This window comes from Camelus dromedarius, chromosome 5, assembly GCF_036321535.1.
Source record: "Camelus dromedarius isolate mCamDro1 chromosome 5, mCamDro1.pat, whole genome shotgun sequence".
Taxonomy (NCBI): Eukaryota; Metazoa; Chordata; class Mammalia; order Artiodactyla; family Camelidae; genus Camelus; species Camelus dromedarius.
Genome location: NC_087440.1, coordinates 83,910,830 through 83,937,334, shown reverse-complemented (window position 1 = coordinate 83,937,334; position 26,505 = coordinate 83,910,830). Strand labels below are relative to the sequence as shown.

The window sequence follows — 26,505 nt, the reverse complement described above, 5'->3', positions numbered from 1 at the left end:
GCCTCTGGACAGGCGGTCCTCCCATTAGTCCCACCCTCCGTGACAAAGGGTCTGCGCCTCTGCCCCTTCTTTGCACGGCATTACCAGTCTGATCTTGGAGTGAGCCTGTCCCCACACCGTTCCCAGGAGAGCTGCCTGTTGGCATGAAACCACCAGGCCCCACCCAGGCCACCTGGGGGGGCCTTTCCCAGAAATGGTTGCATTTCCCTTCTGCTTCCAGAGTTACCCATGATGTGGTGGCTTGGAGGGACGGTCCCTTCCCCACAGCCTGAGCGACCGCGTCTTCCAGGGCGGGTGTGGATCCCACTTCTCTGAAGCTTCTTGCTCTCTCTCGCTCGCTCTCTCTCGCTCGCTCTCTCTCAACTTCTCCCCTGGTGATTTCACCAAGATGTTGGCCGTTCCAGTTTTAGTGCTGACACCTGTGCTCTGTGACAAATGCTGTTTCCTTCGATCCTGTTCACGAGCCGCGTTTGCCAGAACCCCAAGCTGGCTTATACTTAATTTGTGTACATACATATATAAAATGTTTATATGAATTTATATACACTATATATAAAACCACAGCTTCTGTAAAAACTAAGAACCACTGGCTCTTTTGATGTGGTTGCACATTTGCTCCGTGTGCTTATGACAACGCAGGTGGCCCATCTCAGGGATGGGGTTTTTCAGGGACAAGGTGTCCTGTGTTCTCTTTATCTGCTGACTAGTCTTGGTAGTGGGTGTTCTGATGTCTGACTGATTTGTGGAATACAGTCAGCGCTGTGTTTGTTATTTCTATACCTGTCGGGGGTGGGGTGCAAACCTGTCTCTTTGAAACATGTGAATAAACACCTTATGGCACCAGCTCTCCAGAGGGTGTCCCTCTTTGCTTGGGAGGAGGAGTGTCAGCAGCAGTGGGCAGCCCTCTCGCCAGCCCCAGGAGAGGCGCAGACTTGCCAAGACCCCTCCAGCCATCACTGTAATGGTCTTCTGGTCCAGGCTGTCTAGACCCCCTCAGATCCTTACTGTGATCTGGTGAGGAGATAGTAGGTATTATCCCCATTTCATAGAAGGGGAAACCGAGGCTCAGAGAGCCAGGAATGCTTGCCGAGCTGTCTAGCTAGGCTGGGGTTCTAATTCCAGCCTGATGTCAAAACGCATATTTTCTGGGCAGTGTGCTCCTTGAAGTCAGGGCTTGTCCCGGCCGTTTCTGTGTGCCCAGGCCTGCCAGGCCATAGTAGCTGTTCACAAGTTTTTGATGAATGACTGGATGATTGGCCCTGATACTCAGCTGGTCCACATCGATCCAGCGCATCAGCCTATCTGTCCTGATTGCATACTCCTGCAGCCCCCTTGGTTAAATGTTTTGGGCACCGGTCCTGCCTATGACTCTGAGGAGTCATGTCACCATCTGAACCTGTTTCCTCATTCTCAAAACTGAGACCCAGACCACCTTGCTATAGTGAATTGTTAAGTGCACAAGAACTTCAGATGCCCCAGAATCCTATGCATGTCCCAGGTCAGAGGTGATGACAGATTTATGCTATGATTAAAGCCCCAGGTTAGGAAGTCCAAAGCTGGTCTGGGACCTGTGGCCTTGGTGGTGGGCTATTCTGGGGCTGTCAAGGCTTCAGCCAGCACCGCAGAGAGCAGAGGCCGTTTCCCAAACCGGCCCCGCCCCTGCATGGCCCCACTCACATGTGGCTGGGAGATAGGGGAAGAGTGTTATTTAATCCCACATGCACTTTGAGGCAGGTGTCAGCATCCCCATTTTACAGATGAGGAAACTGATGCTCAGAGCTGCAATGTCAGTCACCCATGATCCCATGGCTCAAAAGTGGCCCAGAAGAGAGTCACCGCAGGGGGACTGAACTTCCCCTTGTCCTTTTGCCTGGATCCAGTTCATCCCACCTCATCTGGAGTCAAGAGGGGCAAATTTTCAAAGAAACAGGAAAGAGCCCAGAGCAGATTTATTTTTCCTTGGATAAATTTTGAACAGAGTATGTTATAGTCATGAGTTCTCAGCTTTCACCAAAAGGTCAGAAGTTATTGCAGTTGTGCCCACTGGCTCTAATGGTGGAAAGGAAACTTCAAGAAAGCTGCCCATATTCAGAAAGAGGATATTCGTTTAAAGTCAAGGGTCCGCCCTGCAGAGGGGCACACTGGGGCAGGGGGCAGGAGCAGGGGGAAGGGAGCATGGGGGCAACAGGGTGGCCTGGGCTTGAGCAGGCTGGGGGCCGCCTCCCTACCGGAAGCAGCGCTCAGGCCGTCTGGCCAGGATCTGCAAAGGGGACAAGAGAGCCAGGACCATCAGCTGCCTTGGAGCCCTGGCTGGTGGGGCCGGCTGGCGCCTCAGCCCCGCCGCAGCTCCTGCAGCTGGTGGGCCACCTTCTCCAGCTCTGCCTCGATGGCTGACAGGCTCTCCAGCTCCTGGTCCTAGGAGAGAGCATCCAGGGTTATGCGGGGACTGGCCCGGGGAGCCTGTGCCAGCAGCATGGCTCTGTAGCCAGACTGGTTGTGCCCCAGGTTTGCTGTGTGACCTCAGACAGGTGGCTTTGCCTCTCTGAGCCTCAAGGGCCTCATCTGTTCTATGGGGACAGTGATGCTGCCCCACTGGGCTGCTCTGGTATTATGCATAAGAATGTGCCTGGACCCTACGCCCTTTCTCTTATCCAGGCCTGCCTCCTCCTGAGCAGCTCTGGGCAGGCTCGTAGGAAACAGAGACTCTGGTGCCCTTCAGAACTCCTTCCGGTCCCCTCATCCCAAGGCCTAGACTGTGCTGATGGCTCCCAGGGTGACGCTGTGCCTGGGTTTCCTGTCTGCTGCAGGCCTCCCTGCCTGAGGGGCCTGGGGCCTGAGGCACGGGTGGACGTGAGAGCTGCCTAGGGGTGGGCCTTGATCCTCAGTCCCAGTCGCGGGGTCCCCAAGCTCTGGCTGCCAGGGTGGTCCAGGGCAGCAGAGACCCTTCTGTGAGGCCTGCTCTGCACCCCAGCCTCTGGGACTGCCGCCCACAAGAGCATGCCCAGGACTCGGAGCAGGAGTCAGGGAAGGGCACACCCCAGCTGTGACATGAGAGGGGTGGTCTTCCCGGGGCCCCAGCCTGATTTCAAGCAGAGGGCATCTCCCTGGGGCCCAGTCAGGATGGATGGACAATGGTTGCCATGGAAATAGTGAACCTAGAGACCCCCGTCTTGGAGTAGCCCCCAGGCATGGGTTCTGTGATTCTGGGGCTGTTTCTAAGAAGACCCTTGGTGGGTGGAGGGGCCTGCCTCGTCCCATCCACAGGACTCGAGAGTTCCCATTTCTCCACCCTGCAGCCCAGGGCTCCCTCTGCCCGTGCAGGAGGGAAGCTGGCTGGTACCTCCAGGCACCTCGCTCTCTCCAGTTTGTGTGGGTGGGGAAGGCGCTGATCAGAGGTGCCCAGCCTTAGGTCCAAAGGGGAGGGGTGGGGGTCGAGCTGCCACTTCCTGTAGGCCTGTCCCCTCAGTCCCTGGGGATACAGGCAGCTCCAGCTGCCGAGGAGTCTTCTTCCTCTCAGCTGCCAAGACTCTGGTCCCAGGCCCAGAGAGAGGGCTGGGGACCTGAGGAAGGGGCCAAATCCTCCTCTGTGGGCAGAGAAGAGCACTGGGGACAGGACCTTGGACATGTCCCTGCTCCACACTGGGCCCTGAGTCCCACCTGGGCGCTGAGGCCTGAGCCACGAAGCCCCCCAAGGCCTCGTCCAGCTCCAAGGCAGTGTCACCAGCCTGCCCAAACTCTCACCACACCCCTCCTATGGGGCTGCGTCCCTGCACCCACTGAGCTTTCCAAACAGCCTTGAGCTTGGCCAGGTTTTCAGAGCTCGCGTGTGTTTTGATCATGATAATTAAGGTGAGCAGAAAGGACCTCTCACCCTTATTTCACAAATGGGGGAAACAATGAGGCTCAGAGAAGGAGAGTGACTTACTCAAGGTCACCAGGTCTTCTGGCTCACGTCCAAGCCTTCCCCACCCATCACCACCAGGCCCCGAGGTCCAGTTGGCCCTGCCCCTGCCCCCTTTGCCATCGAGGCGGGAGGCAGGGCCTGAACTTGGGAGGAGGGCGTGGTCAGGCTTCACAGGGGCCAGGAGAGGACATGGCTGGACCAGCGGTAGAGTCTTCCCCGGATGTCACCTGTCTCTTAGTTCTGTTCCCGCCATGGCCTCCTAGCTCTCAGGGCCAATGGTGCCCTGAGGCTGGATCCCCAACCAGCACACCTCCCGAGGCCAGTCCCTGCAAGGTCCTTCACTTTCCAAGCTCTCTCCATCCAAAGTGCCAAGCTCTGCCCATCATTCCCTTGTCCTGCTCCCAAACCTGCAAAGGCTCCTAATTGCTTTCAGGACAAAGTTTCCTCCCAGCACCTCCAGGGACTGGCTTAACTCACCAACTCTCCATCTTCTACATACTGATCTGAACCCTTCCGTCTCCCATCTGCCTGTCTGCCAGCTCTACTGGGTGCTTCCTGTGGGCTGGGGTTCACTTGCCTCCCAGCCTAATACACCCTTTCTCCTGTCCCTTCCTAGTCTCCCCAGAAGCCCCCAACCTGACAGCCTCTCCAGTCTTAGATTCCAAGGGGACAATGTCCCCTCGGTGGTGCAGGGGCCTGACCCAGAACCAGCTCCCATCCCATACCAACCTCTGGTCTGCGGTTGGCGCTGCCCTCTTCCTCTTTCTTCTCCTCTGGGTAGCCGCGCACCTGGAGGGGCAGGCCGGCCTCGATGCTGTCCTCCCGGGAGGATGGCCTCCAGCCTCGTCGCAGCTGCAGCCCAGGACCCCTGAAGCCATAGGCCCGGGCCCGGAAGGAGAGCTTCATGGAGTGGTCAGGGTCTTCCTCCTCCTCTTCTCCCTCCAGCCGCTTCTCGGCCGTAAGCTCCTTGGCCAGCTGGTCCATCGTGCTCCATCGCTTGGCATCCTCCCACTCCTTGGAGAGCCGCTCCTCCTCCTCCTCTTGTTCGGGCTCCCTGCTCTTCCCGCCCCGAAAGAGGCCTTGAGGGGCCCCTGCCATCTCCTCCTCCTCCTCCTGCTGGGAGTGCTCCTGCTCCCCCTTTCCCTCGCGGGGCTGAGCCTCCTCAGCCCCAGTCTTCGCGGCTCCATCTGCGGCCAGAGCCTCGGGCCAGCCTGGAGCAGGTGGTGAACAAGAGAAGAATGAGGGAGAGACCGCCACTTTCCCTGGTCCCTGCCACTTCCTGGGGCCTCTCTGTGGCCACCGTTAGGACCACAGACCACGTATTGGGGGTCCAGTTCAACCCCTCACAACAGATTCCACTTGGAGGGAAAAGCCATCTTGACACCATGCTTTGTAAGACCATCTAAAGCTCTGAGGGGCGGGTTGGCCAGAGTCTGCCTCTTCCTTTAGCCCTCTTACCCCAGAAGCCCTGACCCAGGGGTCACCAAGCTGGGGAGGGAGGAGCCAGGGGCTTTCCTAAATGCTGGTTGAAGCTCACAGTGTCCCTAGACCAGCCTGTTCTCACCTATCATGCTGTCTCTCTGTTCCCAAAGCCCACCCACCTACTCTGCAAAGGGCCTCTCCCCTCCTGGAGGTAGTGGGCGCTATGTGGCATAGTGGGAGATGCAGGGTTTTGGAGTCAGACAAACCTGGGTTGGAATCAGTTTTTACTACAAATTAGCTATGTAACCATGGGCAAATTACTTAACCTCTCTGAGCCTCAGTTTCCCATCAGGCAAATGCAGATAATACCAACCTCTTAGGGTTGTTGTGAAGGTGGAATGAGATTATGGGTGAGCCCCCCACACCTGCCCCCCTTCTCGACACATCTGTTGAAGTCTCAGGCGTCATACACACTCTCACCCCTCTGGATCTCCTTGTAGCCGAGGCTCGGGTGGGGGTTAAATGCTGCGGTGGGGCCTTCTTCCTCTGGGACGGCTTTCTCTCCAGCCTCTGCCGCCGCCTCCTCCTCCTCCTCCTCCTCCTCCTCTCTCTTTGCCTGCTGCCCTTGCTCTGCACTCAGGTCCTTCTCTCTGTCCACTGGACCCTGGGAGGGGCCCTCGTTGTCCTCCTCAGCCTGTGGGCCTGGGTGTTTCTGGTTGGGGAGGCTGGCTAGAGGGTGGGTGTCAGTGGCCTCCTCCTTCTCTGGGGCCTGGTTGTCCTCCTCAACCTCGGACCCCTGCCTAAGCTCCGACGAGGCGTGAGGTCTGGCTCCGTCTGTGTCTTCACCATTCTTCTTCATCTCTTCAGAATCTCCTCTTTTTTCCGCAGCTTCCTTGAAGGATGCCTCTTCTGTCTCTGCTACAGAAACAACAGAGCAGAGTCAGGCCCTGAGGACCAGGCTGCACATGGGATCTCCCCAGAGCCCAGTTTCAGATCTTAGTCACTGACTCTCATGGCTTTCAGCAAGCCCAGTCCAAAATACCCATGAGAGAATCAGGCCTGCCTTCTCCATGTCTAAGTTTAACCTGAGCACAACTGGGTTGTATTTCTTTGTAATTCCACCTCTCAAAGCAGAATGTGATTTTAAACAAACAAACAAACAAACAAAACCTTGAAAATCACCTCAGAACATAGAGCCCTAAATTTAAAATTAAAAGTTAAAATTCAGCTGAATTGCTGTGTAATCTTGGGCAAGTCCCTTAACCTCTCTGTGTAAGAAGCACCATTACTACAATTTCATTTTCCCCTCTGTGCAGGGGTTCTCTGTCTTGAGCATCCTGTGAAAGTGCTCAATTCCTCAACATTTGTCAGGTTTCGTTAAAAGGTATTTTCTTGTAGCTGCTTTGAAGACAGCTTTTTAACTAGTAAAAATCCCTTCCATTGCTAGAAAGATTATTGTTGAACAAAACACTACCAAGTACATTCCACCATTTGACTCCAGGAGAAAGTGCTCTCATGCCCATTTTACAGAAACTCAAACGGATCCTCATAATGGGAAGGTGACCTGTCTGTGCTCACAGTCAGCAGAGCCAAGCCTCGAACCTCAGCCTCCAAATTCCAAGTTAAAGGCGCTCTTTGCACTGACATGTAACTGCCTCCTTCATTAATGCTCCGCTATTCCTCCTCCTACAGCCCATGGCAGACATCTGTAGTCACCCAGACACTGGTTTCCAAGGAGCCAGAATGTGGGAGTACACACCGTGCCCAAGCAGCCACTAGGGCGACAGCCCTGGCCAATGTGAGGGCACCTCAGCCACACCAGCAGGCTTCCCCTCTCAGTCCTGGATGGCAGATCACTGAGATTCCACTCCTAGGAATCAGCATTATTCACTCACGTTCCACATGCAAAGAGTAAGGCTGTGGGGGCAAGTGTGTGGCTGCTTCCAGAAGGGAAGGTAAGACAGCATCACCTTGACTTAAGCCATGACCTCTGCGACCCTTAAAAGCTCTCTGTTCTCAGGAAGGGTGATCCAGGTTTTTAGTGTTTCAAAACCACTCCTCTGGGATCTGCTGCCACGAGGCTGTGCTGAGGCACCACTAATTCCCAGGAGGGCAGGCGCTGGGGGTGGGGGCCCAGCCGCATTGGCTGCTGGGAGGTGTCGAAGCTGCCCACCTGCCAGGCCAGAGACTTTCTGCCCGAGAGTGTCAGCGCCTAAGGTGGGAGGATGGGACCCATCAAGGTCCTCGGAGTGAGACAGACCCAGAGTCACATCTCCAGTTACGCCGTGGAAAGGTACTTTAACCTCGGTGGGCCTCCGTTTCCCCATTTGTAAAGAGAAGGAAATAACAGCTACCTTACAGGGCTTACAGGAGGGGCTTCCAACTCCTGGGAACCCTCTGGCTGTCGTAACTACTGTTACTGTCATCCTCCCTCCCCAGTCTCTGCCCAGACTGGCGGGCACTGACCCTTCAGCTTGGCCTGGTCGTTCTGCTTCTCAAGAACCTCTGAGAGTTCCTCCTCATAATCGTGGTGTTTCTTCTGCTGATGCGCCCTCTCCTTGGCTCCTGGTATGAGAAAAGGAGAAAATCCCATTTGGTCTGAGCCCCACATATTTGTCTCCAGGAGTGAAGGCCTCCATTTCCTCATCTGTAAACTGTGCACGTCACGTTCTGGGCCTGCCCGATGAGAGACTGATGGGGCAAGAGCCAGCTGGGGCATGGGGAGGGCTGGCTGCACCCCGCACCCCAGCAGCTGGGGCGCACAGGCAGCCACAGCATCTCTCCAGACTCCGTTTCTCACCCAGGAAATAAGAACAAGCCCTGCCTGCTGCCTCACAGGGCAATAAAGGTTCAGGTGGAACAGAAGGTCTCAGGAACAGAGAGCGTGGGGCCCCCCAGACCTGGCAGGTGGCTAGGGGACCCTGCAGCGGGAGGTAATAGTGGCCACTTGTCCCCTCATGGGGGCTCTCGATTCAGGTAATCCCTGTTCCCCCTGGACCCCGTAAGGCCAGCCAAGCACTTGTCTGCATCCAAGCCCAGAGTCAGCACCTGCTGCTGTGATCCAGAGACCCTTCTCCCTGCATCAGCCCAGGCTGTGCTTTCTCCTGACTGTTCATGATGGCCCAGTGAGGCCACCTCTGCAGCTGGTGGTGATTGTTTCCCATGATGAAAATTTCTGCGGTGGCCAGAGGAGCCTGACATGGTGGCTGTGGGCCAGGGAGTATGCCCAGATCTGGCCCCAGGCAGACCGGGTTTCACATCTCCTGCTTAATTCCTTGCTCTGTGACCCTGGGTGACTTGAGCTATCCCAGATTTGGTTGCTCATCTATAAAACAGGGTTGCTACATGGTAAATGCTAGGATAGAGGTATGAAGAAGACATTATGAGAGTACAGAAGAGGGAGTGGATGGATGGATGGACAGACATATAGATACGTCCCATACTCTTCTAATAGAAAACAATAATGTATCTGTACATTGGATACTGTTTATACTGGCTACACAAACACACACAGATGTGCAGGTAAACAGATGTTTCAGGACACATCCCCCATCATAGTTTCTCCATTGACATTATATTTAATTATGTAGTGTATTAAGTTAGTCATTCAATATTTAATTTTTAAATTAGCGTTAAATTGTACTCCTAGCAACCATACATGGTGGATGCTGCCTTCCAGGAGGATGGGCGAGTGAGACTAAGAATGGCATGTTAACCTGGGGAGGGCCTCAGGGATCCGCCCTGCGGTGGTTATTTCCCCAGAGCTCTCTCCATTCTCAAACATGGCCCGCAAAGGCCTCCGAGTGGGGACCTTCCCTGAGCAAGAACAGCCTTCATGCCCTCTACCCCGCCCCACCCATGGCACAAGCCCAGCCCAGGAGATGGCCCTCACTTCCTGTGGAAGCAGATGCGAGATGCTTGCTTGAGGGCCCGTCCTCAGGGAGAGGCACAAGGGTGCCTGTGATCCTGCCCCCGAATAAACAGTCAGTTCACCCAGGGAGTCAGTCTGGGGCAGTTGTAGGGCCAGAACTCACTTTTTTCCAATTTGCCAGGGAGGTCTCTGTGCCTCACATGAACACAGGAAGGTGCTTGGGGCTGGGCAGAGCAGCTAATTCTGTGGGATGACATCAGCCTAACCCACCATCCCAGCATCCCATCCAGGCTTTGCTTGATATTCTCAGTGACAAGGAGCTCCTCTTGGGGAAGGCCACGCCTCACTCTGAAGCACAATGGGGCAAGCAAGACCCTGCTTCTCCCATCTGCCCTGTAAGCAGAAGCTCACAAGGGCAAAGGCGCCCCCTCCTCTCTCCTGGAGACCAATTTTCTTTTCAGTTAATAGTGGAAAGGGATCCTCTCTGCAACCCAGTCTTAAAAGTGCCCCCTCGAAAATGGCTAAGCTCCAGAGACCACGGGGTATTAGGAAAGCTGCATCTGTTCTTAGGATGTCCTTAACTTACTGTGTGACCTTGGACAAGTCACTCAACCTCTCTGGCATTGATCTCTTTAACTATATCAATGACAGACTGGACAAGGTGGTGCAGAGGACCGCACTTGACCACCCTGTAACTAAAACGCAGTAGCTGAGTATCAGAAATAAGACCTTGCTCAAACTTCCACCATAATTTTTTGACTCTCAGTTACTGGAATTTCCCCAGATCTGTGTGCAGTGGCTGGAAAATACCTTGGAGAGCGAGATCTTGGAGCTCTTTCAGCAAACTCTGATGCCGCAGGATTGCGAGGACCCGTTCATCTGCAATGAAGGAGAGTCGTTACGGGTGGTTTCCAGCGAACAGCTGAGGAGGAGATGGCCATCAATATTTTCAGCTGAGCACAAGGAATTTATTCTGGAAACTCAAAGTCTGGGTGGCAGCAGCAAGATTGGGTCTTGAGATAACATTTCTGAAATGACCTCCTTTCCAAGGTGTCACTCAGTTTGCTACTATAACAGCAAGTTCAGCCACTATCCCTGTACCCAGACCTCAGCCAAAGAGATGGCAGCCCCCAAGGTGACGCAGGGTGTCTCCAAACACATGTTTTCCCAACTCCATGCCTTGCGTGAGCTGTCCACTCCACCTGGAGCACCCTTTTTCATTTTTCTACATATTGATTTCCAACTTTTCTCTTAAAGCCCAACCCCAGTGCAAATGTTGGATCTATCTACCACTGACTGCCTGCTCAGAAAAGCTTTGTCCTTCTCAGGCCCACCCACCCACAGCGTTCCTTTATTCAACCCACATCTGTGGGGTATCTACCAGGTACCAAGGGTGCTCTAGGCACTGGGCTATAGCACACAAAATCTTTGTCCACAAGGAGCTCACATTCTGGTGGCTTGCTCTTCCAGCCCTGGTTTCATTCTGCCCAGCATTCTAGTTAATTGTGTTCATAGTAGTCCCCTCTGCTGGTCTGTAAGCCCCAGGCGCACAGGGGCTAGGAGCCCTTCATCTGTCTATATGACTCAGACCCCCGCACAGGCCTGGGTAAGGCAGGCTCTTGGGCGTTGACTATTCTATTAAATTGTTGAATTCTATCAAAAGCCACACACCCATGTCCTTGCCTCCCAGCCCAGCAGGTGGCAGCCCCTCACCCCTAGCCTGGCCCATACCTCCTCGGAGCGTCTCGAAACACTCCTGACTGACAGGCGTGGGGCTGGGCTTGGAAAGTGTGTCAGAGATGACCTCAACGATGCACTTCATTACCTGGGAAGAGAGTGGGACAGGTTGGAGCTGGTTTGGGCATGGGGCTCATCCCCCAGCAGCTCCAGGGCAAATTTCTAAGGAGGACATAAGGACATTTGTTTTTGTGTCCAGGAGCCCAGGGATGCCTGGCTCAGGGTCAGAGCCATGATAATAGAAAACCTTTATACAGTGCTTACCGTGTGCCAAGCACTCCAATCACCTGGCCAGCAGGAGCCTCTCTAAGGTGGGGTGGGGACCCTGTACCTTCTCACCCCAAGTGTTTCTCTAAAGATGAGGAAGCTGCTTAGAGGTATGTCTTGCAAAAGTACTTTAGTCTTGCAGATGCCCAAACGGTCAGCTATCTGCAGGAAGCCTTTCTGGGCCACCCAGAGGAGAACAAAGACCGTCCTGGCTCTCCCTTGTCGGGAAACAAGACTTGGATCACTGTCTCTAAATATCCATGATGTTGTCACATGCAGGGAGTGACGGTCTCACAGTCTGGGTCCATATTCACCCACTGGGTGAATCCCCTGGCTGGATGTGGGCACACATCTGCTACATCTGGCTATCCAACCCAGGCCAACAGCAGCCATATCTCTAAAAGCCTAATCTAGTGTCCAGCAAGGTGCTGTGGATAATCAGGCAGCCGACAAATGGATATTTGAAGATGGTGCCAACTGTAGTGTGGTATTCTAGCTGTGTGATCTTGGGCAAGTGACTTGCCCTCTCTAAGCTTCTATTTCCTCATTTGTGAAATAAGAGTGAGATGACCTTCCCAATTCCCCTCCCAGGGTGATAAAGCACAGATAGGAAAATACTCTATAATGCATGAAGTGCCACATACACCAGGGAGAGATTCATAACTTCCAAACTGCTTCAGCTGTCTAGAGCCTGGCGGAGGAGCAGGAGGTGTCAGACACACATCAGGCAACACTGGTGGGGAATGAGGGGGTGGGAGGCTGTGTCTACGGGATGCCAAGGCAACCCGTCCTAGGATCCAGGATGGCAAACTGGCAAACAGGCTCTACAGTAGTCATGGCATCATAGAATACAACATTCAGGTCTTAACCAGCTGCTCTGGTGCTCCTGACCCCAGGCTGCTGAACACAATATGGATATGATGGCCAAAGTGTCTCCCATATGGGATCTGGCAAGAAGGAGTCTATAGCCCATACCCTGTATCTCGCTGCAACCACAGACCTTGCACTGGGGATATCAGATAACCACTGGTCCATGCAGAAAGATTCTGGAAGAGAGGAACTGGGGATGGGTCCCAAGAGTGATGGGGGAGATCATGAAAGGAAGCTCTAGGAACAAAAATGCTTATTTACTGAGGACCAGGCACTTCACATGATTCCTATTCCTTACAACTCCCCTCAAAAGAAAAATTATAATGGATGTGAAAAGGGGAAACTCAGAGACATTAAGGAATTTTCCCATGATCACACAGCTACAATGAGTGGTAGAAGTTTAAACTGAGTCCTGTCTGCAACTCAAGAATAGGAAATATAAATGAGTAAGTTCAGGTTGAAATCTCTTTGATGCTTTTGGTTTCAACTACAGCCTCTCTGGAACAGAAGAAAACAGCTCCTGAAAATGCGGGGAGTAGAAATTTCTCTGACTCCCACGGGGAGGTATCTGTGAACATCAGAGACTAGAAAAACAGCCCCAACTCAGGCATGAATCAATTCTGAGTATACACCAAACAGAGTGTCTCTTGCTGGCCACAGAAATCCCTACCAGTGTCTCCTAAGGCCCTTTCCTGGGTGACCTCCACCTTCAGCCTCGACTGGCCGGGACCCTGGGTGCAGGAGCCATGATTGAGAGTGTTTTCATTGTGACACTTTGGGAGAGCCAGGGCCTTAGTGCCTGGGAGCAGTGGGAGTGTTGCCAGCAGAGCTTGGGGAAGAGCAAAGAGGGAACCCAGAGCCAGGCAGGTGAAGATCATTCTCGCAGGTCTGCGGACAACCACAATCTCAGAGAAGTCACGCCCACCAGCCCATGGTGGGCCTACGAGATTTAAGAGCATTCAAGACAGTGGGCCTAGCTCCTTGGCCCAGCAGGTAAGACACATCAGGCTGCACACCTAAGTCAGAAGAAGCTAGGGAAGTCCTCACAGCAGGAGAGCAGGGAAATCTAGCAGACTTTGATATCTTCTTTTGCAAGCTGTCCCCAGGCTCAGCAGCCGCAGTGCTGGCTCTTGGCTTTATGCCAAACTCACTCCTGCAGCTGCCCAAGAACTGGCTGTGAGGTGTACACTGGGGCCTCTTGTCCTCCATCCCGGGGCATCCCCACACCCTTTCTTACCTCGGTGTCCCCTTTATTCATAGGGCTGTTCACAGGGAGGGCAATGACTGGGAAGAAAAAGAGAGAGCTGGTGTTACACCTCTGCTTGGAGGGGAGAACCCAGTGCTTCTAAACCGGGTTCCATCAGGGGCCTGTTCACCCCAGTTCTCCCTCTCAAAACTGTCCCACCCAAATGGGATGTTAGGCTGATTTCGTTTCCCTTCCCTGGCTGCTGCCCCCTTGGGGGTGGCTCCCAGAGGCTGCTCTGAGAGTCTTAACCCTTCCCTTTGGGGTTGGCGGGGAAGAGGGGGAGCTGAAGGCAAGACCTATGAAAACAAGCCATCGGCTGAGTGGGATTGGGGTAAGGGGAAAATGAGAGGCAGAGAGACACCAGGGGTGATGGAAAAGAGGGTGAGGAGGGGGAAAGAGATGGAGGAGGCTTGTGAGAGGTGATAGGAGAGGTAGAAGTCAAGAACAGACAGACGGGGTCGTGGGGAGCGGGGGAATGGAGGAGGAGAGAGGCGAGCGGGGAGCCAGCAGCAGTTCTCCCATCTCCCCCAATGACCTTGGCCAGGCACAGCGCAGAGCCGGCGCTGGCCCTCAAGCAGCCGAGACACGGAGCCCAGACCTGGGGTGGGGGCGTCAGGGGACCCTGCCCCGCGAGGTCAGGAGACAGGGTCAAAGAGTCAGGTCTGCGGGTTCTGAGCCGAGGCCACTTTGCGGGGTCAGGTGGGAGGCGGAGGCGCTGTCCGCGGCGGCGCTGAAAACTCGCCGCGCCGGAGGGAAGGTCTGGAGGGGCGCGCGGCTATGCGCGGTGCCTGGACCTCGGGGCAGGGCAGGGCAAGGGCAGGCAGGGGCGCCGAGGACCCTCTCCCCCGAGGCCCCGCGCTGGCTCACCTTGCCCGGCGCAGAGCAGAAGCGCCAGGACGGCGGCGGAGCGCATGGCGAACCTGGGGCGCCGAGCAGCTAGCGGTCCGGAGCCGGGCACGGCGTGCACGCGGGCGAGGGGTGGCTGGACTGGCCGCTCGGGTCAGGCTGCCTCGACACCAGCCTGGGGATGGGGGCGCCCAGTGTTTCTATGTGCGTCCGCCTGTTGATACGCCCACAGCCTCTCCGCACCAGGATCAGACACTGCAGCAGCAGCAGCAGCAGCGGCAACAGCATCCTCGCGCCCCCTTTATATACCCCGGACCCCGGAAATGACGTCATCAGACCCGCCCCTACCTCCTTTTCCATCCCTCCGGGGGTCTGGCCGCAGCTCGCTCTACCCACAGCCTCACCCCAGTTGCCGAGGGTCCCCGACGCTCACAGCTCTTGAGTGAGGCAGCAAAGCAGGCAGCTGGCTTCCAGGAGGTGACACAGGGGACTCAGCTGATCCTCCACCCCTTGACGGCTCCACCGGCTTACTGTGTGTCTGCGAGCAAGTCACTCCCGGTCTTTGGGCCTCATGTTCCTCCGATCTGCGCTGAGGTCTCTGCTAATCTTAGCGCGCCACTCCTGGCTCCTGAGGATCCCTCTGTGGGGGCGCGCATCCCCATCTCACTGGCTGGAGGCATACTCACCATTCAGGGCTTCCTCAAATATCTAGGAGACCGGAGGGAGGCCTCCAGACTACTTGTCTAAGTAAGGCCTCTCTCTCTGGCAACCTTGTTTCGTGCTTTTACAATTTGTAGTTGTATATGTGGTTGTTTATTTGAATAACATTTAGCCTTCTTGCTTTCACAGTGCTGAGCAGGGCACCTGACACGGAGTAAATGCTCTTAATGGATAACTGTTGAATGTACTGGTTGAAAGTTCAAGCCACAGAAGGGTGAATCCTGGGCTCTGGCCATGGTTGGACAGTTGCTATGGAGGGTAGGGAGGAGAAGGGGACAGTTCTTGACATCAAACCAAAATAGAAGTCCTTGTAACATCTACTCATTAGACCTAGTTCAGTCCCTTAGGATCACCCTCCTACAGCTGGTAACCCATTTGTGTATTTGAGAACAGCTCTCACTTCCTCTTGGGTGTTCTCAAATCCTAGGTGGTTAGCATGTAAGGCTGGTTTCCTGGTTTGTTTCTTTCTGGGGCCCTCATGTTCTGGCCACATTGCTGCTCTTAACCTGGGGGACACATTGGAAACCCTTTGCCCTCTGACCCCAGTGTCATAGTGAACCTGGTATCTACAGTTTGGCATCAGCCAAGAGCCCCTCCTTCCTGTAATCCTCCCCTCCATCTGCCGCTGCTACTTCCTACCTTCTACCCCACACTTGTGCCCGCTCCCCACCCCACAAAAAGAACCTGGCAGAACCTCAGAAGAAACTAAAATGGTCCTGTTCATGCATTTATTCATCCATTCAACAACTATTTGTTAATTGCTTACTATGCGCTTAGAACACCCGAGAACAGCACTCAGCTGTTCTAGGTATGCCCAGTATGTCAGGTGGGGACAAGTGCTATGGACAAAAATGAAGCTGAGAAGTGGGCTGGTGTTCTGGGGGAGGGGGAGGGTTATATTTTAAACAGAGTGGATCTAAGGAGGCCTTACCAAGGAAGTGACATTTCAGCAAAGATCTGAAGTTGGTAGGGGAGAAGTCCAGGGGTAGAGGGTTCCAGGTAGAGGGACGCCAAGTGCAAATGCCCAGAGAGAGGAATGTGCCTGGTGTGTTAAAGGAATTGCAAGGAGACGGAGGGAAAATGGCCTGGAGAGGACAGATGAACAGTAACACGGAGTCCATCTGGAAATGCACAGAAATACAGAACATCACCTGTACTCACACTACCCAGAGAGAAGCACTGAGAATTTTAAAGTATATGTTCCATAGTCTTTGTGGAGGTGGCTCCCTTGTAAAGGGCAGTTCCCAGTGAAAAACTTCAGCTGAGCGCTGAAAGAGTAAGGGCCTCGGGCCCTTCTGCTGTGGGGTCATCCTGAACCTGGTGCAGAGGTTTGCAACATGCAACCTTGTCCACAAAGCTCTGTAGCGTCTGCAATTATTTCACGTAATTTCATGTTATAGTAGCTGAACTCCTCAGTCAAAGAAAACGGGCAACCTAAAGGTGCTTGCTTTGCGTTGCTCAACTGCTGTGAAGAAAGTTGAACCCCTTTCCAAGCTGACTGGACTTTTCTCCTGGGAAGTTTCAGAGCCCCTGCCCACCTCCCAGGAGCACCAGTCCTCCAGGAGCCTAATCCTATTTGCCCCACGAAGATAAGCCTAACCAACCAGCAAAAAAATGTCCTGAACTATGTTTTCCAAGTTATGATGCCAGTAATTAGCATTTTCACCACGCTCTATAACTCTTATAAATGTTCCATCATTGAGCCCTTATGCTACCATGGCCCAAGTGAGAGCAGGATTTTTTATTCTACTTTGCGGATTTGGAAACTGAGACCCAGGATGTTAACATGAGCTTCCAAGGTGCCACGTGGCCAGGCAGTGGTAAAGTTGGACCTAGAGCTTGTTTTGTCAGATGTCCATGTTCCCCTCCCCCTCCTGATTTCACCCAGGCTGTTCTTGCCCCTGGAATATCTTTCATTATCATCCCACTCCCCTCCCCCAACAGCTTGGCAAACTTGTCCATCATTTTTAGGACCTGAGGTCATTGCTCCCTCCTCTCTGCCTCCACACCACTTGTGTGAGCACTTATCATGGAAGGTTGACTTTTTTTTTTTTTTTTGCCTCTAGATCCTTCTATCTCATTACCCTTGAGTTCCTCGGGATTTGGTCTGCATCTTGCTCATGTTCCGACTTCAGTTTCCAGCATAGTTCTGGACACGTGGTCAGCACAGTGGAGAACTGAAAGAAGGAAAGAACTCACATCCGTTGATCCCTTTGTTGGCTTTGGGCTAGATTGGTAGGTAAAGGTAAGCCACTGGAACAGAAGACCCTCAGACACAGTGAAATGAGACGGGGTATTATTTATGTCTCACACAACAGCCCCAAAGTGAACAGTCCAGATTCGTGGGGTGGCTCTGTCATCCTCAACATAGGTTCTCCATTATTGATACTGAGGCAGCAATTCCAGCTGCCACCATTTCTCCATCATCTCAAAGAGGGTGAAGGGTAGATGGAGGCCAAGCAGCTTCTTCTTAAGGTTATGATGCAGAACTTGCCTGCTTCCTTTCTCACAACCCATGTCTAGGACTTAGGCACACGGACATACCTAGTGGTAAGGGAGGCTGGGCAGCCGCTGGGGGATGTGCTGGTTACTAAAGGAAGAGGGGCTACTGGAGGACAATGCTCATCCTCTACCACACGACCCCTGGGGTTGATGACAACAACTAGCCCTTGTGGAAAACTTACTAAGAACCAGGCGGTCTTCTGAAAGTTATGTTACAGCCCTATGAGGTAGGCACCATTATTATACTTGTTTACGGATGGAGTTCTACATGGGAATTAAGCCCAAATACCCTGACGCAGTCATCGTGAATTAATGTCTCTTGCTCGCATCTAGAATGGTACTAATTATGCACCATCTTTGGGAGAATTGGAAAAGTAGTCACTCAGATAATTTCTGTGCTGTGGTTCTGATGAGGAGCCCTGTGCTGTGCTGTTGATGGGTCCCTTTTAAGGAGCCAGGCACTGGGTTTGATGCTTGTCTTTGGGTTTCCCTGGAAGCAGACCCTAAGCAAGGATTTGGGAGTGCAAAAAGTCATTTGGAAGTGATTCCATCAATAAGGAAGTAGGAAAGTGAGACAAGGGAAAGAAAAAAAACAGTGAAGAGAGTGTTGATGAGTGAGTTACCACTGAGGGCAGTGGAGACGCAGTCTACCTGGGACTCGTGGAGAGATTGTGCAGAACATACCTCAGAATTTTTCCACTGGGGATAGGAAGCTGGGGTACTTACTTGTTGATTCCTTTCCCTCACTGAGGGTCTCTCCTGGAGGCACTGATTTCCCAGCACTTCCTGTCTGCTCTGTGAAAGAGCCAAGCAGACTCCTGCTGCCGGAGAATACCGTCAGGCAGAGAAACACAGGAAGCCGTTGGCGTGTATGGGAACTTTCTACAGGTAACCTCCAAGGTGGTGCAAGGGGACATGGGTGGGACACTGACATCTGCTACAGGGCTTTATACAAGTTATTTGATTTCATCTTTACAATAAACCTGTGGCTGAGTTATCAACATCTCTGCTGCTCATATGCAGAAGCCAAAGCTCAGAGAGATGGAGTAACTGTTCCAAGGTCACACAGCTAGGAAGTGATGGAACTCTACCCTCCCTTTCCCAGGTCCTAAGCCCTCTACCAGCCTAATGTTTAACTGCAGCCCCCACCAAGAACTACTACCTTCAGGCTTTCTGGGGTTTCTCGTCTTTGAGAAAGACAGTTGATGTTTTTCTAGCGTTAGATGGATGAAACATGGAGAAAGGCTCTTTATTGCTTTAAGTCTATGCATGCAATCTCCATAAAAAGCCATGTCCTGGCTTTATAGACGCAGCTGTGAGCAAGTTCTTGAGCCCCATTTCTAATCAAGTCGCTGCCCCTAAGCTCCTCTTATCCTGACATTCTGGAGCTGCTTCTGCTTAAAATGAGTACCTCTCATCTGGTGCTCATCGTCAGGTCCTCATTTTTTCCCCCAGACAAACATTCTTTCTGTGAATCACTCCTGTCAAAATGCAAAGACCTGGGACAGAAAACCAAGGCATGATTAATTCTCCATCAATTATGCAGTAAGAGGGAATCGGAGAGGAGGGAGGGATGCTCCGAAAGTGGGCTTAGTAGCCCATCTTAGAATCATGTTAGAGCATGGGGGAACCAGCATTTCTCAACCTACCCTCTGTTCACTTGTTCCCCATCTGACAGTTTCCCAGATCTGCTGCCAAATCTTGATCCATGCACAAAATGTGTTATGATTATAGCTAAGTATATATACTGCCTTGGTTTTGGGTGTTAGATGAAGCATTGAGTGGTGGGAGCTGTAGCATAGCTCACTGAGAGGAGGAGGTGAGGGGGCAAAGCAAAATCAGGGGCTCTTTACCTTGTGAGTACATGAGGGCACTGTGGATTAGATTGTTTAACATCCATGCCAACCCTCTCCAGGTGGGCAGAAGCAAGAAAACTAAAAACTACATTTCCCAGAACCCCTTGCAGCTAAGGACCTCTATGTGATTTAGATTCCACCAGTCAGAAGTACTTGCTCAGGAACTGGGTTTGGAGTCCTGTGTAGAGAGAGACAGGATGCAGAGCCACCATGTTGCTAGTGTGGACATGGCAGAGGTGGGTGGCTCTGGAGTCAGCGGCTGTGATGGCAGTGTTCTGACTTGACAGGCAGTTTCCTGATCCTGGAATGGGAGCAATTCCTGTGGCAGCTCAGTTCTGGGGTGTGGCTTTGTGAGCTCTTTTTGGAAACACATTCTATAGTCAACTTCTTCAGTCCTACCAGTGATTCCATAAGCCATTTAATATCCTGTTTTCTGCAGCTTAACCCCAACTGTAACAAGGAAATAGCCAGTAAGGACAGTGAGCAGTTCTGACAACAAACAGCCACACTGGGGTAGAGGATGTCCAGGTGAATAGGGCGCTGATGGTGGGTGTATTTATAGACCCCTTGTCACTATGCCAAAAGAAAAGGACTACTCAATGCCAGGCACTAGTTATTTCCATATCCTTGACAACACTGTTCAAATTTGTTCAAACCATATAGGCTTTATAAAGGATGCTGACAATTCAGAGTTTCATCATGGGGATAGAAATCTCCTGGTTAATGGACAATTGTCTGAATTAATGCCTTAAAATGATCAGTTTTCTGGTCTATAAGAAACTTAGTGTATGACACTGTTATTTCCAAGATTCCAGTCCCATTCCTGAAATTCAGACATGGAAAGGCACTTACCTGAGGTCACACACAGCAAGTTGTAAGAGCCAGAACTGGTTTGCCTGAACCTCATCCTAATTGTTCCGCTGCTCCAGTGAATGAAAAAATGGTGAAGTAATGGATGAAAGAGGTATGAAACTGGCAGCCAAAATGCTGCCCCTTGACTCCAGAATCCAAGAGCCAGCCTGGGGTGGTGAGGGGGAGAGAAGAGAAAGCAGATTTGGGCAGTGAGAACTACACTGAAATGCTTTTTAAAAACTCATTCTTTAGTCAAATTCAGAGACAGAAAATAGAATGGAGATTGCCAGGAGAAGGGGTGAGGGGTGCAGAGGGAGGAATAGGGAGTTTCTGCTTAATGGGAACGCATTTCTACTGGGGAAGATGAAAAGGTTATGGGAATAGATGGTGTTAGTTGTGCAACAATGTGAGTGTACTTATTGCCACTGGGTGTGCATCTAAAAATGGTTAAAACGGTAAATTTGTTATTACCATTAATAAAAAAAATTAAAGAGCACTCTCTATGTCCACTACGTGTGGGGATGTTGGCTGCAGGAAGGGGGCTGCCTGCTAGTCTGAAGGGTAAAGAGTAGGGGTTGGGGGTGCAGAATCAGCATCCTGGTCTCTCTGCGGGGCAAGAGCTGCCACCCAGCTGGCAGACCTGGGAGCCCTCCAGGCTCTAAGCCAGGGGAATAGGAGTCCTGCTGAGGGTGCCCACTGGGGAGGGGCACCAGAGCTCCAGCCAGAGCTGGTCTCCTAGGACTTCAGAGATGGTTCTCTCAGACACGCAGTCCCCCCAGAAAACTGACACCGAGAGAAACCCCAGAGGTGGCCCATCTGTGCCCATGGGGAGTGGCAGGGACAGCTGGCCAGAGCCCCAGCTGCTCCCCACGAGCAGTGAGCCTAACTCTGTCAGACACAGTCCAAGCCCTGCCTGTGTCTCTTGGACCTCTCGGGGTCCTGGGCCACCTCCCACTGCCAGGATCTACCCCTGGGTGCCCAAAGCCTTTTCACAGAAGCCCAGAAGTTGCTCTACTTGCCTTGGCCGGAAGCTGAAAGCTCAGGGACTTGCCCTCGGCCAGTTAATCTCAGACGTTCATTTAGGAAGTACCCCAACTTCCTCGCCCCTGGGCACACTATTCCGAGGAGGGGTTTTTGGTACCGTTTCTCACTGGCTCCCTGAGGACTTCAGCTGGTTCCTCACAGTGGGGTCGGGTGTGCCGCTGCACACGATGGCTTGTGCACTCTACTGATTTCCTTTCCTCTCCTCGCCCCCCACCCTCCACCCCAACTTCCTTCCCATTCCTCCACCAGGGTTCCTTGAATCCTTGACCCTTGACTTGAGGAACCCAAGTCAAGATGCTGACTGCACCCTCCCCCACTCCCCGTGCTCTGCCTGGGGTGTGGGTGGTCTGACAAGAGTCTGATCCCTTGATGGCCCTCCGTCTGTCCTGAGCCACGTGCAGCTCAGTGCCTCCAAAGCGCCACCCCTTCTGGGCCTTAACAGATTTTCCTCCATCCCTGGCTCTGGGCCTTGATTGTTCTTTGTATTAATTCTGAGGGTGGGTCTTTAGACCCCTGTCCTAACTAGAAAGTGCTTTGTCAGCACTAGGCCACTTCAGGGCCTCTGACCAAGGACAGAATCCACTGGGTTGGGGAGCCTTGTGTCGGCCAAGCTGCAGCGCCAGAATGGAGAGAGATCCCTGGAGCTGGACGTAGAGTCTACCCTGGAGCTGCCAGAAGGTCACCAAGTGACCCTGGCTGGCTTTCTACTCTGCCTCAGTGTCCCCACCTGAAACCTGAGGACACGGGGCACACAGCTGTGCTCAGAGTGTAAATGAGATCTGAACCGTGGCAGCTGACCCTTTAGCTCGTAGTGACTGCATCACACACCTGTGACGAAGTGCTGTCATTATCTTCATTAATATCAGAAGGTGGAGGTTCAGAGAGTTTGCCTAACCTGACTAATACCACACAGCCTGGTGAGTGGCAGAGGCTGGATTTGACCTCAGGCTGTTGTGTGGAGAGCCATAATGTGCAGGTTTACTGCTTTTTATATAAAGAGGGTAAAGGTTAATATCATCTGACATAAAATCGTTGACTCAGAGATGGGCAGTGCCTTGTCCCAAGTCACATAGGGAGCCAAGCGCTCCTGCTACCCAGCCTTGGGTTTTCCTTCCTGGACAAGTCTGCCTTTGCCTGGAGGTTGCCAGTGGTGAGGCTGTGAGGAGAGGGCTGCCCCAGGCCTTTCCCAGGGGCGCAGTGACCTTGAGAGGTGCATTCTGGTGATGGTCACACTCTGGCCTCTCTGGACTCAGCTTCTTTCTCATCAGTTCTACCAAAGCTGTTAGGGGGCTGGAAAGGGAAGACATTCCTTCATTCAACAAACATTTATTGAGCACTTACTGTGTTCCAGGCTCTGTTCTCAATGCTTGGAATATGCTAGTGAAGAAAAGAAGGAGGACCCTGCCTTTCTGGAGGCTGAGACAGGCAATAAACAATAAAACATAATAAATAAGCACATTGTACAGTAGGTTAGAAGGTGGTAATGCTGGGGAGAAGCAGAAGGAGCAGAGCAGGGTAAGGAGGTGGGAATAGCAGGAGGGAGGGTGTGGCCTCAGCCAACAGGTGGTCAGGGTAGTTCCCATTGAGACGGTAACTTGAATAAGGACTTGAAGGAGTCGAGGGAGAGAGCCACATGGATATCTGGGAGAACATTCCAGGATGAACAGCCAGTGCAAAGGCCCTGGGGCAGGAGCACACCTGATAAATTTAAGGCAGGTCAAGAAGGCCAAGGTGGCTGGAAGAGAGGGAGGCAGAGTAGTCGAGGATGAGACAATATTGGGCCAGATCATGAAGGGCCTCGTGGGCCTTGGTGAGGACTTTGGCTTTTACTTTGAGGAAAATGAGAGTCATTGGGAGAAGATGGGCAGCAGAAGGTGGGAGGCACCCAGAGGGTACAAGGCGTGTAGAGATGTGCCTATTGGACCTGGCTGGCTCCCAGCAGCACTAATACCCAACTCCATTCCAGGGGGCCTGCAGAGAGGCTTCTGAACCAGGAGTCAAGAAGAGAAGAGAAATCCGTTGCTACCATCTGCCCCAGGTAGCCAGAAATGTCCTAGTTGGTGAGCACCAGAGCCCAGGGAGAGACTAGCTGCTCCTCTGGCTGGGGGTCAGGACACCTCCACGTGGGGAGTTCCTGCCACGGGGTCCTTAGGAGCAGCTTTCAGCCTGTATCCCAGGGAAAGTGGCAGCTGCTCATCTGATGGGGGTCCCCAGGGTGTTGGGCAGAGTCAACACACCCTGGGCTTCGCTTACAAAATCATATTTTCCAAACACACAGCTCCTCCAAGCCCCTTATCGGGCCTCCAGGTAGCAAAGCTCCGTTGCCGGGCAATGGTGTTTTATCTGCAAGGTCTGCACAGAGGCTGTATGAGGTGATTTCATTAGATCCTCTCCCATCTGTCTCCACAAACATCCCCAGGGGCCTCCAATTAAGGTTTTGCTTTTATTCTTTGGCAGATGTTTGTTTTAATCTAATAAAACGGTTTACAGGCTTCGGTGGGTGGACAAGGGCTTCGGTGGGCCCCAGCCCAGAAGGATGGTGAGAGAGGCGGAGGGAGGGTGCCGTGGGTGCCAAGCCCTGGACGCGGAGGCTAGCTCGCTGGGGGCACGAGGCTCAGCAGGTTGGAAAGAAGGACCTGGCCTGGGCTCAAGTGAGACAAGACAGTTCTTCCTTGTGACCCCCCAACTTTCCTCCTTCCTGCAGTCATATTCCCAGAGGGGTCCACAGTGACACCTCACTCGGAAGCAGGATGTGTTTTCTAGGGAGACAGCTCTGGGTCAGAAACTTCTGGATCCAAGGAGGAGATCACCTGGGAGGTGGGTTTACAGAAGCTGCACAGAGAAGGTGCTGCAGAAGAATTGCACAAACCCCCAAGTCTGGTCAAGTAGACCAGACACGGGAAATCGGGTCTCAGGGAGAGAGGACGGCGGAGGGGAGGTTCAGGGCAGAGGAGCAGCAGAGCTGGTCTGACTGCTCGCCAAGGCAGGGAGGTGGGAGGCACCCCTGCAAAGGAGCACGGGGGGCTTCTAGGATGGAGCCAGGTGTCCAGGATCCTGAGGGAAAGAGAACCCCCCAACCAGGCCCCAAACTCTCAGTTCTACAGGCCCCCAAAAACCTGACGTCTTGGGCCTCCCAGGGAAGACTCTTCAGGTGATTTCAGGGAGATCCTGGTCCCCAGAGCCCCTGGCCAGCTGGCAGAAGCTGCTTATGATGGTGAAAGGGTTGCGTTTTGGAGTCTGGCCTGGGTTCGAATCCTGGCTCTACGTACTATTACTGTGCCTTGCAAAATCACTTGAGCTTTCTGAGCCTCGGTTTCCTATTCTACAAAATGGCCAAGATAATTTCTTGTGTGATTTCTATGGATTTAACAGAGAGAATTCAGTCGCCAACATTTGTCAGGGCTGACTATGTCTGGGGTGGTTCAGGGGTGCTGATAACAAGAGGGAAAGCCCCAGCACAGTTCCTGGGAGCTCAGCATGAGTGACTGTCCCTCCTGTGTCCCAGGCAGCTATCGTAGCTCTCTCCCTTCCCTCCGTCCCTCAGGCTCTGTCCTCTGATGGAGCATTTGGTTAATTTAGTTCTACCTTGTAACTGACTGACTAAGTGAGCTTCAGCTGAATGTCTGGGAGTGCCTCAGTTTTTCCATCTGTAAAATGGGGGTATTGATGACAGTACCTACCTCCTAGGGCTCTTGTGAAGCTCACAGATTTCCTGTGTGTCAGATGTTTTGACACAGGGCTTGGCTTCCAGAAGGGCCAGGTCACTCCGCCCGTTATTACAGTGACTTTAGGATGTGGTTTTCCTTCGGGTGACTGAGTATCTCTGATGTTCAAGCTGCATCTAGTTTCCTGCGAAGTCGAGGCCTGGAAAAGGGATGTTGGGGGCCGGTGCTCTGGAGACCTGAGAGGCACTGTTTCTGCCCTCCACAGAGGGGCAGGGGATGAGCGGATCCCCCAGTGTGAGGCCCTGCCCCCCTCTGGTGGCTGGGGACCGGGCGCAGGCAGAGGGGCTTCAGGGAGCGCTGGCCTGGAGGGAGGCACAGGGAGCTCCTAGATGGCTGGGTCTGCAAGGCAGCCCGAGCCTCTCATCTCCTGCCAAGTGATATTTCAGAGCCAATTAGCTGAGTGGCCTTCTCCCCTGAAGAACAGGCTGTTCTCTCAGGCAGGCCTCCCCCAGCGCCTGGGCTCAGGGACTGTGAGCAGTTCGGGGTACCACTTCTCCTCATGTGTCCCTCTCCCCAAAGAAGCCAGCAGAGAATCCGGACCATGTGGAGTTTAATCATGGACCTTCCTTCTGACCGAGGCCACGTCCAGGTGCCAACCTGGCGTCCTCGGTTTTGTCCACCTGCCCAAGAAGTCTTCTCTTCCTTCTCTGACTGAAACCTGCTGTCAGTGCTTCTTCCCTGCAGTCAAAGCTCTGCTCCCCTCACCTGCACCCCCGAGAGGGGGTGCCACAGGCTAAACTTTCACGATCATTTACTCTACAGTCTGGGGGACCCCATGGGGGTGGGGTGACAGGGCACTAAGCACAGGGAGGTGAGGAAGCATTACTTAGGGGGAAAAGGAACTAAGAGCATGTGGGTCTGCCACACTTTAACTTTCCAAAAAAGTGAGGAATTCACACCCCCAGAATGGCCTCCCCACATTTCTTTGGATTTCTCTCTTGTTATTCCACTCTCCTCCCCCATCAGTGGCTGCTTCAGCCACATGGCTCTAATTACTGTCCTGACGCCTACCCACCCCCATGTCATATGCATTGTCACACACACTCCTGCCTCCTACCTTTTTTGTGTGTCCCCCTGCCAAGAATGCCTCCCTCTTTTGCTTGTCTTCTCCAAACTTTAAGGCTCAGATCAACTTCTCTCAACATCTTCCACTCCGGGAGGTGGTTTTGATCAGCTCAGCCCACCCAAATCTCTGCTGCTGTGGATGGAAGGCAGTGCCCCCTTAAAGGCACAGCTGTAACGAGATCAAGGGCAGCTTCATGAGCCGCTGTCTATGGTCCTGAACCATCACCTCCCTCCAGGGAACCCAGGACACTGGTTAGTGACTTTTGTCCAACAAAAGGGGTTGGACCGGAGGTCATAGTTCTTAAGGATTTTTTCCCCAAGCCTATTCAAACTTTTGAAATTTTTATTTATGTTTAAATTTTTTTTCTTAGTATTCTTTTTTGAGATAAGTTTTATTTTTATTTATTTTGGGGGGAAGAGGTAATTAGATCTTTTTGTTTGTTTATTTTTAATGAAAGTACTGGGGATTGAACCCAGGACTGCATACACATTAAGCATACACCCTACCACTGAACTATACCCTCCCCCCCAAAATTTGAAGTTTTTAGATCATTACAGAATGATTAGAATCATGGTTT

At 52.9% G+C, this 26,505-nt stretch overlaps 1 protein-coding gene across 2 annotated transcripts; it reads right to left on the bottom strand.

The window, feature by feature from the left end:
• Positions 1-1,915: 1,915 nt before the first annotated feature.
• Positions 1,916-14,442, bottom strand: CHGA (chromogranin A). Of its 2 annotated transcripts, none has more exons than XM_064486212.1 (8): positions 14,185-14,442; positions 13,309-13,355; positions 10,929-11,022; positions 10,008-10,076; positions 7,793-7,891; positions 5,801-6,244; positions 4,634-5,115; positions 1,916-2,415 (listed from the first exon to the last, which is right to left on the bottom strand). In XM_064486212.1, exons 1-8 carry the CDS (start codon positions 14,228-14,230, stop codon positions 2,332-2,334), a joined length of 1,365 nt encoding a protein of 454 aa, XP_064342282.1. In that variant the 5' UTR covers positions 14,231-14,442; the 3' UTR covers positions 1,916-2,331. The 2 variants fall into 2 exon arrangements, with proteins under 2 accessions (XP_064342282.1, XP_031310086.2); XM_031454226.2 differs by having other exon boundaries at positions 5,807-6,244.
• Between the last annotated feature and the right edge of the window lie 12,063 nt (positions 14,443-26,505).

Coding starts and splice junctions, on each gene's coding strand:
- CHGA (XM_064486212.1), bottom strand. CDS start 14,230: ATGCGCTCCGCCGCCGTCCTGGCGCTTCTGCTCTGCGCCGGGCAAG. Junction 10,077..10,928: donor TTTCGAGACGCTCCGAGGAG/GTATGGGCCAGG, acceptor CCTTCATTGCAG/ATGAACGGGTCCTCGCAATC. Junction 2,416..4,633: donor GCGCCAACCGCAGACCAGAG/GTTGGTATGGGA, acceptor GCTCTCTCCTAG/GACCAGGAGCTGGAGAGCCT.